General features: G+C 35.9%; 1 protein-coding gene across 1 annotated transcript in view; it reads right to left on the bottom strand.

The window, feature by feature from the left end:
• LOC120636658 overlaps positions 1-12,140 on the bottom strand; it is a 533,873-nt gene that overhangs the window by 473,122 nt on the left and 48,611 nt on the right. Inside the window, exon 4 of the mRNA XM_039908219.1 lies at positions 7,265-7,585. Coding sequence (XP_039764153.1) covers positions 7,265-7,585 — 321 coding nt within the window. The remainder of the gene's footprint in view (positions 1-7,264; positions 7,586-12,140) is intronic.

Raw genomic sequence — 12,140 nt, 5'->3', positions numbered from 1 at the left:
TAGTTAGGTACAAATATGAATTGCTAACTATGAGTTGCCTGCAACTTCGTTCGTATTTGATTCAGTTTTTTTTTTTATTATGATGACAAAAGCACTTATTTGGACAATAACCATGCTTATGCAAGAGCACCTTCGCAAATAATAAACACATTGTAGGAAAAATAGGTTAATTGCAACCTTAAAGTATAAACGATGCTGTGCTGACCGATTTTTTAAGACCTTTTAAATGGGACTAATTCCGACTTTAACGGTTTACATTGCTCAAATATATATGTCATAAAAGCTCTAAAAAAGGAATCTTTTTCCCCTTTTTTTCCAAAAAAAAATTATTCTCGCCTCCTATTCGTAGTAGAGTAAAGTTATGATGGTGTATAGAGCCTTCTCAACAAATGGACAATCTTGATTAAGAATAAAACACATAAAAAAAAAAAGGTTAAAATTGGTTCAGTAATTTTGGAGTTAATCCCGCACAAACGTCGTGGCACTGGAATTTTATATAATAGATGAGTAGTATAGATATCATCTACGCCAAAAAATAAGATAAAATAAATTGCGTTTACATAATTATATGATCGCGCATCTTACCCCTATTTGACGGCCGATTGGCGCAGTTTGCAGCGAACTTGCTTTCTGAGCCCAAGGCCGTGGTTTCGATTCCCACTACTGGCTAATGTTTGTATTATGAGCATGAATGTTTTACAGTGTCTGGGTGTTTATATGCATATTCTAAGTATTTATGTATATAATTCATAAAAATATTCATCAGGCATCTTAATACCCTTTCCACAAACTACGCTTAGGGCTAGATGGCGATGTATTGTCGTAGTATGTTTATATTTATTTTTTATATTTATATTGGTAGGTCACTCCAGGATAATAATGTTGGGTAGATATAATAGTATGGTTACTTTTTAGTTTCATATTTATTTATTATTTAAGTACCATAAATTGTGATTATGAACATATGTACATAAAGTGTACAAAGGAAAGCTTATCTCTATAAGAGATCTCTTCCAGCTACCCCAGGATGTGAGTAAGATGATTTAATTGTGATATAGGTCAAATAAAGGTACAATATACGAAACTAAACTAAACTAAAAATATAATATATCTAAATATTAACAAAATTCTATATACTACTATCATAGTAAGTTGGGCAAATATTCCTTACGTATCTTTTCCATATACCTACATATTTTTATAGAGAGAAGTATCGTTACATACATATTGACATAGAGTCAGGTATCGTTATCAAGTAGGACGCATACCAAAACACTATTAAGTAATATGCACCTAGTGTGACTCGCTTTAAATTAGTTTTTAGATCATCAAAGTTAAACTGGAATCGCTATCTGTAAACTGTAGACAAAAGTATACCTTACTTCGATGACGCTAAAGTTTATTTTACATTGGCGTTACGGTGTTTCTATACTCTAAAATGACTTCACTAATGCGAGGGTACATATCTCTAAAGGTACTGTTTATGATGGTAGTTAGGAGCTAGAGACAATCCAGTACGACCGTTACGAACTAATCTTGTATCTGTACCACGTATCACAAAATTTCAGCAAAACTCATATACCGGGAATCTTGCAATAAACTTTTAAACCAGCTTTTAAGCTTCTAATCTCTACTTACTATAAATAGAAAATAGGCGCAGACGCTAATCTAAAAGTAAAAATCGTCGTCAAATATGACTTTCACAGCGCGTAATCCGGGGCCTTCCTATCATCGTTAAAAGCAGTTTTAATTTTAAGATAAAGTATATTTAACAGACCTTGTTTTCCTAAAAATAATGATAGCATAGGTACCATATTTGTAACTCCGAGCTAATACTGAAAATTCTTTAACAGAATAAAGACCATTTTTAAGAAATTTTGAAAGAATCACTACACCAAAAAGGCAATTAGTATATAAATATTATCGGATATAGTACCTACTATATCCGATAATATTTATCGCTGCTTCACCCGCTACCACAGTTGTACATGAACGCACATCAGTAAGTAACTCTCCTTGGTGGTCGACTGCTTTATGAGACGTTGATGGGAAATCGCCGTTCCGCTGACAGATGGCAAATGATACAAGATTCCCTCATTAAATCGTCGTTTGTACTTTATTGCACCTAATTGTTGCTGCAGCCTTAGTACCTAGAAGATTTGCTAGCTCGCAATCGAAAGTCATTTTCGAGTATGGAAACACTTGAACATGGGATTAAGATGGATCTTATTAGAATACATTTAAAGCTAAAAATTGCCTACGATTCAGTTTGTAAAACTAAAATCAGAAGTTCAGGATTTGCGACTCTAAAACCCGTAACATTAGGTCCATTGGCGATACAGAGATTTATATGAGAAAATGAAGCGAAAGCGAGTGAGCAAATCTTGTGCGAAGGCGGGACCCAAAGTCTCTATATTAAAAACTCGGCGGTTTTAATATTAGGACGTTGTCAGTTAGATACGACTTGTATCTTCTGCAGAATAAACGCTTTAATTTAGTATCAATGCCAGGAAAGACGAATGAAAAGCTCATGCTCACAGGGAAGGTTGAAAGTTAGGTCATGCGGTCGTAGACTGAGAACCGGATGAATGCTCTCTTATTTTAACGGTAATAAAATGATATTTATTTATTTGTATGCATTTATGTCGGTGAAGAAACCTGGATGCGTGAGAGTTCTAATGTTCTCAAAAGTGTGTAGAGTCCACTAATATGGACAGGGCTAGCGTGCACTAGGGTCTTAACCACTTCTCATTATGGAAGGAAGTCCGTGCCCTGTAGTGGGCCGGTAATGGGTTGATATGATGGTTCTAACAAAATTTAAAGTCGCAACATATCCAGTCAGAACATACATTAAATATCCTACTTCTAAATGCAATAATCATTGCAGAAGTTCTCTTCAAAAGGTTTATAAGCGAGAGCAAAGTAACTTCAATTTTAATTTTTTATCTATTGGTACAAAAACAAGATTCTTTTTCTTTTACCTAAATACCTATTTTAAAAGTTTATAAGCGAGAGCAAAGTAACTTCACTTTTAATTTTTTATTTAAATAGTATAATACTATTTTTTAGCTTATTTCGTTCATGTATTTATTATCTACTAGTACAATAACTAGATTTTTTTTTTATTTATTACCTAAATACCTATTTTAAAAGTTTATAAGCGAGAGCATAGTAACTTCACTTTAAATTTTTTATATATTTTTTATTTAAATAGATAAATTTAAATAAATAAATAAATTTATTTAATTTATAATAAATTAAAGCAGTATTAGCAAAATGAAGTCGTTGCTGCACGCTGCCGCCATTATGCTGACTGTGATGCTGTTCCTTTTACAACCTCGATGTCCGCTCGCCGCCGTCTGTTACGTTTACGAGTACGTCCAGTAACCTAAGAATACAGATTGTTTTGTACTCTGTGGCAATATATACTTAACTTGAATACTATTTTGTAGCTAATTTCTTTCATGTATTTATTATCTATTTGCACCAAATGTAGTTTTATTTTTTTACCTAAATACCTATTTTAAATAAATTTAAATATAAAAATAGCTCAGCTGTATAAGTGTGACAGTTATTGTAGACGGATAAAATATAATTACAAACATTATTTTTAGTTCTAGGATATGGCGTCATATATCTGCGTCATATAAGGGTACACATAAGGGTCATCTTATCTGTCATAAAATAGACTTGGTTTTGATTTCCGGTGTAATTGAGAAAGCTTTTGACACAGCTTTGAGTCCAGTAATATCTTTGATGAGCCAAACCTCGCAACCAAAATCGCAAGATTACAATGTCATGTGCAGCGAATGGGTAACGTCTGCACAAGAAACATGTACTTTGACACGGACAGTCGAATCAAGGTACAAAACGTATTGGTATATTAAGTTCGTGGAATGAACGGATCCAATATCAGTATGCAATTGCTTTGATGTATTCTAGGATTCGCCGAGTTCATCATAGATATTTTTTTTTTTTTTATTAAAGTGTTCTTACCACCGCAAGCAAGAGTTGGAACAATATGAGTCTGAACCTAAAGCCGACAACTAAGCATTTATTCAGAATCTTATCTTATTTTTTAACCCTCGACGCAAGAATGACGAGTTGTTATTAGTTTGCGTGTCTGTATGTGTGTGTGTCTGTCTGTGGTATTGTAGCTCTCGAACTAGTGGAATACTTAATTCTTTGGCTAATTTCAAATCCATGATGTGCGCCAAAACATGAAAGCAAGGAATGATTGCAATATTATCTTTATTAATAAATTATATGTCTTGACTACCTTCTGACCCTCAGTAGTGAGAGCTGTTTTAAGTGGGAGTTCCAGGTTTCGATCCCGGGCAGCGGCAAATTGGCAATTTTTTTTTATTTCAGGTTATTTTTATATAGGTTTAAAATATTTGCCGTACCTCTAACACGTGTGTCCGTTACCATCTGAGACTGCATCTTCACTCACCAGCGGGTGACCTTCCAGTGAAAGGCTTTAGTATATTAATAGTAATAATTGACGAACTAAGCAGTTGACACACACGATGGAAAGTGGAAACCATCGCCTATAAACAGAGCAACATTTCACAGGGCATGCAAGCAGCACGTCCTGCAACATGCCGCCCTGTGCCCACCAATTTGAGGCAAAGGTGTCAGACCTCATGTGACTGTAATTACAACAATGTTGTTCAGCGGTAGAAATAAGCATGGCGATATTTCTTCCCCGGAAGACCTCTGTCACAAAAAGCTGTACAAACACGTGTTCTAACACTGTTTGCATATCATCTGTGAAAATTTCAACACTCTAACTATCACGGTTTCTAAGATACAGTCTGGTGACAGACGGACGGAAAGCGGAGTCTTAGTAATAGGATCCGTTGTTACCCTAAAAACTACTGTTTTACAAAGTTTGCATTTGTTGAGTTGCCTCCACAGTGGTGGAGGTCGCAACTGCACATTGTATCACGACCTCAACATCTTTGTCGACAGTACGATGTGATTGTGGACTATGGTATTACGAAAATACGTAATAGGAAATACGTGAGGATCCAAGAGACAGTCGTTAGAATTCTGGACCGGTAAGAACACAAATGTTAACGTGATTCTTCTCAATTTAAAGCGTAAAAGTATTCGATACTTTTATATAATTATTTTTTTTACCCTTATTGGTGACCCTTTTTAATTAATTTTAATTTATATTTTAATCATATTATCACATTTTATATTGTTTTCAGGTAGTACTGGCCTAAAAAATAAAGGTTTATAGATTTTGAAGTGGATACCACAAAGGTAAACCTAACCCCATTTTTTTTACTTAGAAAATCATGTTTCTCTAATACAGCCTTTTAACCCTTACTCATAAAGGCTTGATCTTTATGGGTTGATAACTAAAATAAAATAACCTACGTTATTAGAAGTTCCGTAAAAATCAGTGGATTGAAAAACTTTTTAAAACGTTATTGTTATAATATGATAAGAATTCTTAAGCCCATATTAGAAAATTCCCGAGACAAAACAATGTGATGGTCTATGTAGGGTCTATGCTCTGTCAGTCCTATGAGAGAGGACTGTAATAGGCTGAGATGAATTATTGCAGCTACCTCGGGGTCTACAAAAAACAGAATCAATTAAGTAAAAAATATCCTATGTTAATGAAAGTCCCGTGATAATCAGTGGCTTGAAAAACTCTTTAAAACCCGCATACCCTTAGTAGATTAGGTAGATGGGTCTGGAAGTCTCTCTCCTATGGGGGAGGAGTTTGACAGGCTGAGATGGGTTATGAGTTATAACAGCTAACCCGCGGTCTACAAGTTACAGGATCAATTAAATAAATAATCTATATATATAAAAGGCAAAGGTGACTGACTGACTGATTGACTGAATGATCTATCAACGCACAGCTCTAACCACTTGAGGGATCGGGTTGAATTTGCACGCAGATAATTATTACTACGTAGGCATCCGCTAAGAGAAGATTTTTTAAAAATTCGAACCCTAAGAGGAAGGGGGGATGTAAGTTTGTATAAAATCCTTAATTTAGTAATTTATTTTTCAAGGTACATACATGAAACTTTAATTTTAGGTTTTCGATTAAAAATAAAGAAATAAGTGGTTCACAAATTTTAAAAAGTCCAACTCAAAAGGCATCAAATAGGGGATGAAATCGTATTATAAAAGTAATCATTATATAAATGAAAGTTTTTGATTTTTTAAGTAATTTACGTTCATATTTTTAGTTTAGCAGGAAGACATTTTTTAAACCTTTGTAGTTTTAAATAAAAACACAAATCAAAAATTTAACTTAACGTGAGCGAAGCCGCGGGCAAAAGCTAGTACCCTATATTAATGAAAGTCCAATCAAAATCGGTGGCCTAGATGCCGGTGACTTAAAAAGAGATGGGTGATGATTTATTACAGCTACCTCGCGGTCTACAAGTAACAAGATCAATTATTATTTGGATTTGGCATTTGATGGGGCATTTGAAATCTCATTCATATGCCAAGTGCGGACCGGGGGTAGACGTAGAATTAATAATCGCACGCAATTCACTTGTCGTTCGCTCAATCAGGAATATTCGGCTTTCGACGTGAACGCTGATATGTACTCGGAATTTAATGGAAACATAATACAATATACGACACGGCACTGCTATATTATACATAAATTGCTATTTATATAAAAGTGAAACCGTGTTAGTTGGTTTGTCATATTTCCGGGGCGAAGGATTGACGGGATTTTTAAGTATCAGATATCCAAAGCTACCAAACTCAGGCACTGAAGGCTTACCGGAGAAAACAAACTATTACAATAAAAATTATTGTTATAATATTTTACGGAGACACAATACGCAATTATACGAGAAATTGTAATATTTTTTTTTTAATGAAAAATATAATATAGAGATCGCTACAAAGCGATAAGGCCTTTTGTATACTTCTTCTGTCTGTGTTTTCTTTTATTCTTCTTCTGTGTTTTTATTTGTGTGCAAATAAAGAGTATAAATAAAATAAATAGAAATAATATTCTTACGAAAATAAATCTAGATATACTTAAACATTACGTCTACCTCGTGTCATTTGGCTATCTTTGGTAACGAACGGAATTTTGTTTGGTTTTCTAAAATGTTATTTCAATAATGTCATTTAAAATATGCATGCAAGGTTAAACTGTCTTTGTAAAAAACGCCTACATACTTTATTGTATCCAAGCCTTGACTTTCTCATCATCAATGATATCAGTAAGTTAAATAATAGTTTTAGATAGCTACAATTTACATACCTGGAAAGAAAAATAACCAAGGGTCTTCTCTGAATGTGACTTCTCTGTGTAGACTGCCCGCTCCGCCGTGTAGACTGCCCGCTCCGCTGTGTAGACTGCCCGCTCCGCTGTGAAGTCTGCTCGCTCAGCTGTGTAGACTGCCCGCTCCGCTGTGAAGTCTACTCGCTCAGCTGTGTAGACTGCCCGCTCCGATGTGAAGTCTGCTCGCTCAGCTGTGTAGACTGCCCGCTCCGCTGTGTAGTCTACTCGCTCAGCTGTGTAGACTGCCAACTCCGCTGTTTCTGGATGCTCCGTAGCTCCGCTAGCGGTTTGCCCGACGTCCTACGACGTGTGCTACTTTACTGATGCACCAGTAATCCTGCACTGACAAAGAAACACTTAAATAGCCTGAAAAACTAAGTGACGTTTAGCCTATGAAAGTCTTGCCTTTTTAGTGCAATAAGAGCTTAACGCAAAGCATCGTGTTATTTATTTTATTTACAGCCTTATATTATATAAGATATATAATATAAGGCTGCCAAATTGTACGTTCTACCATATTGTACTGTACAATAAAAGTGTATTCATTCATTCATTCTATCATTCATTCTATAAGCTGATAATAAAGCTGAAGAGTTTATTTTTTTTTTGCATGATGGTTTTACCCACCTCGCATCGCTATATTTTATGTCGCATTTGATAAAGCTTTTTCGGAGGAAGGCTTATATAGTATAAGTATAAATCGATGCCGATGAAAGTTTGTATGAAAGTCCGTCAATTTGCAAGTTATAATCCTAACGGCTGCACGAAGTATCGATAAATATAGTTAACATAAGGTATCTTTTAAACGTCATTTATTCATAGTTTTTTTTTTTAGCAATTGTCACATAGATTGAAATATCTTTCTGGATCGCTGGGAATTTAAATAGGATGTCCCGGCAATTTAGGATTTTTTAAATATTAGAATTTCCTCTTATCTGGTCTGGTGGGAGGCTAGTTACCACCCTTTTTTTTTTTTGTCGTGGTGGAAAAGCTTTATGGCTACCTCTGTCCTTTTGGGCAGGACAGAGGTTATGTGGGACTCGTTTACCCGAACTAAAAACCACCACAGCATGTCCCTCTCGTTGGCTTTATTGGACGCCCGGGGAACCCGTTGTACACTTCCCAGACAAGCTAGTTACCACCCTACCGACAAAGACGTGTCGCTAAGCGATTTAATGTTCCGGTGCGATGTCGCGTAGAAACAGATTAGGGGTATGACTACCATACTCTCTAACAGGTTAGCCCGCTACCATCTTAGACTGCATCATCACTTACCACCACGTAAGATTGCAGTCAAGAGCTAACTAACAGGAATAACACATAAAAAGGTACATTGGCACTCATCATTATAAACCATATCTACATTCTTTTTTTTATTGTACCTACTACAAGGTAGCCCCTGACAGCAATCTCATCTGGTGGTAAGTGACGGCAGTCTAAGATTGTAGCGGGTTCATCTGTCGGGGGTATGACAGTTTTTATTGAACCATAATCCTTAATGGGCGGCACGTCGTTGTCGATAGGGTGGTAAATAGACACCAGACAGACAGTGCATCATAAATTCTACGTATCTAGATTCTTCGAATTCGGAGTGAAAATTGCTTAGAGAGAGCATTTTGACACATGCGTTGTAGTGTAAAGGGTAAAGAATAAAAAAATGATTCATTGCGTCGTGCAGATTTGTCTGGTTTTCGCGGATTAAAGCAAATTAAGCTAACCGCTGCATGAGTACTGAAATATATTGTTAATTATGAATGCACAAATAGACCGAGACGAAGCAGCGTGTACCTCGCACAAGACAGGGTGGTAAATGTGAACCGTAATGTATTTAGGGCTCCACCCACACTGCTACAGTTCATAGCTGTTATAATCAGATCGACCACCAATTAATTCAGCAGGTAGGCCGGCATAGGACAGACAATCAATTGATCACATGTCCTTACCAGTGCGTAACTCCATCATAGGGAGATTTGTCTGCGGTCAGTAGGAATCGGCCGAGAGGGCGGCGCTCAATTATTCTCCTAATCGAGTTTCCTTGTCCCGAGCCAAGACGTTGCCTTTGTCAGTAGCGTATCTAGGTGGGACATCGGGAGGAAAACGCACTGTTTCCCACCCGTTCGGGGGTGACACCCAATCGTAAAAATAACTATAACTAACTATATTTCATAAAGTACATCTTAACAAATATTTGTATTTATAATAGAAATAAGAATTAAAAAGCGTAGTCAATTTAACACGAGTATCTAAGGTTAATAATATTACACAAGCTAAGACTTTGCCTTTGTGAGTAGCGTAGCTAGGTGGGACGTCGGGAGGAAAACGCACTGTTACCCACCCGTTCGGAGGTGATACCCAACGCTAAAACAATAACTTGTAAGATACAATAAAACTATATTTCATAAGGTACATCTTAACGATATTTGTATTTAAAATGGAAATAAAGAATTAAAAGCGTAGTCAATTTTACACGAGTATCTAAGGTTAATAATATTACACAAGCTAAGACTGCCTTTGTCAGTAGCGTATTTAGGTGGGACGTCGGGAGGAAAACGCACTGTTTCCTAACCGTTCGGTGGTGACACCCAATCGTAAAAATAACTATAACTAACTATATTTCATAAAGTACATCTTAACAATATTTGTATTTATAATAGAAATAAGAATTAAAAAGCGTAGTCAATTTAACACGAGTATCTAAGGTTAATAATATTACACAAGCTAAGACTTTGCCTTTGTGAGTAGCGTAGCTAGGTGGGACGTCGGGAGGAAAACGCACTGTTACCCACCCGTTCGGAGGTGACACCCAACGCAAAAACAATAACTTGTAAGATACAATAAAACTATATTTCATAAGGTGCATCTCAACGGTATATGTATTTATAATGGAAATAAAGAATTAATAAGAAGCACGTAGTCAATATAACACGAGTTGTAGTATCTATGGTTAATAATATTACCCAAGCTAAGACTTTGCCTTTGTCAGTAGCGTAGCTGGATGTGACGTCGGGAGGGAAACACACTGTTTCCCACCCGTTCGGGGGTGACATCCAATCGCAAAAACAATAACTTATGAGATATATAAAAACACCTCACTACATCTCAACGATATCTGTATTGAAAATGAAAAGAAAGAATTAAAAAGCAGCAGTCAATATTACACGAGTTTTAGAAATAAGCTTAGTAATATTAGACAATCTAAGACTTTGCTTTTATCTGTAGCGTAGCTAGATGGGACGGTATGACGAAACGCGCTGTTTGCCACCCGTTGGGGATGACATCCAATCGCGAAAACAATAACTTGCAACTTGATAGATAAAATACAACTAACTGTCTTTGGATAGTTTAATGTCAGAAGATTCCGTCGATAGTCATAACAATGATACCCAAAAGGTATACCAAAACAAGATTGAAATGTAGCGCTTACGTATCAAATATCTTAATATCAAAATACCCACAGCAACAATGGCTACAAAACTCGCTGCGAATCAAATATTTTTTTATCTGTTTCTTGAAAACTATTCAATAAATTAAATAAGTTTTAATAAAAATGTTAAAACAATTTTTTAATAAACTTTATATCCATCCGAAAAATTAAAAATTTTATAAACGATATGATAAAGATATTATAAACACAATACCACACCTTGTGGCACGAACCATAAATAAGTTAGGTTTTAATATGAGTTGCATAGTGAACATCGATTGGTGAGAGGTAAATGTATACAGAAATCTTGTTTGATTAGGCTTTGCTTGCATTTACTCGCGTTTTCACTAAAACACGTATTAGTCCCATTGCTGAGAACATCCCTCCTTTCCTGTAGATGTAAGGGACTCAAATGCATTATTAAAGTTGCATGTACCAGGGCGGCAAGAGTTATTAAGAGGCTTATTAACTGATATGTTTATGGTAATGGAAGTGTTTACGAGTGTGTTGTTTGTTACTTTTAATTTCGTCGCTAAAAAATAACATTGCATATTAAATTTTAAAAATGGAACTGCCTCTTTTTTTATTGTTTAGCATTGACACAATGGGTTTTAGATTATATACATTGTCCCAGTTAAGGCTAGTGCTCAATGTAAGGAATTTGTCGTTACCTACCGCCAGGCCTCGGAATGCACGTTAAACAGGTAAAATATAAATTATTATCATATTATTATCATATTGCATAATCACCCCGCTAAGTTTGTTGGCTCCTTCTTAGATCAGGACGCGTTCGGAACCCTCGTAGCTTTAGTTTTAAGTTTACAAACATGGTTTTCGCCATCATCTCACTACCGTGAACACATTTCTCGTGTTAAGTACGTATAATAAGTCCCATCTCTACGGGCCTACTTGAATAATTATATTTTTTAGTTTGACTTTGACTTTGTCTATAAATACCGCGAATTGTTAAAACCCACCATTGGACCAGCGTGGTGGGTATATGTTCCAAAACATATTCTGCGCCCAACAGTGGAAATGCATAATAATTATGATAAAGTCATAAACTTTTAAGGAAACATAAGTGAATAACTCCCTAACGCAGTGGTGAGCTCTTTGTTCTTATATTAGGAGGTTTCGGGTTTGATTCCTGACAGGGGCAATTTATTACTTTATTGTATAGAACTTTATTGTTTTCGGCTGCGACTAGTTACTCTACTACTGACAAAGACGTACCTACTGCCAAGCGATTTAGGGTGCCTATGTACGCCGCCGCTTAAAACGCGATTAGGGGTGGATATGGGTTTAATTTAACTGCGATACCCCTCATAGATTAGCCCGCTACCACCAATCTTAGGCTAGGATTTCTGAGTCCAAGGCTGTGGGTTCGATTCCCACAACTGTAAAAAGTTTATGTAATGAATTGACAGTTTT

Source organism: Pararge aegeria, chromosome Z (genome assembly GCF_905163445.1).
Source record: "Pararge aegeria chromosome Z, ilParAegt1.1, whole genome shotgun sequence".
Lineage (NCBI taxonomy): Eukaryota > Metazoa > Arthropoda > Insecta > Lepidoptera > Nymphalidae > Pararge > Pararge aegeria.
Note: the sequence above shows the minus strand (reverse complement) of the source record. Positions and strands in the feature narration are given on the sequence as shown.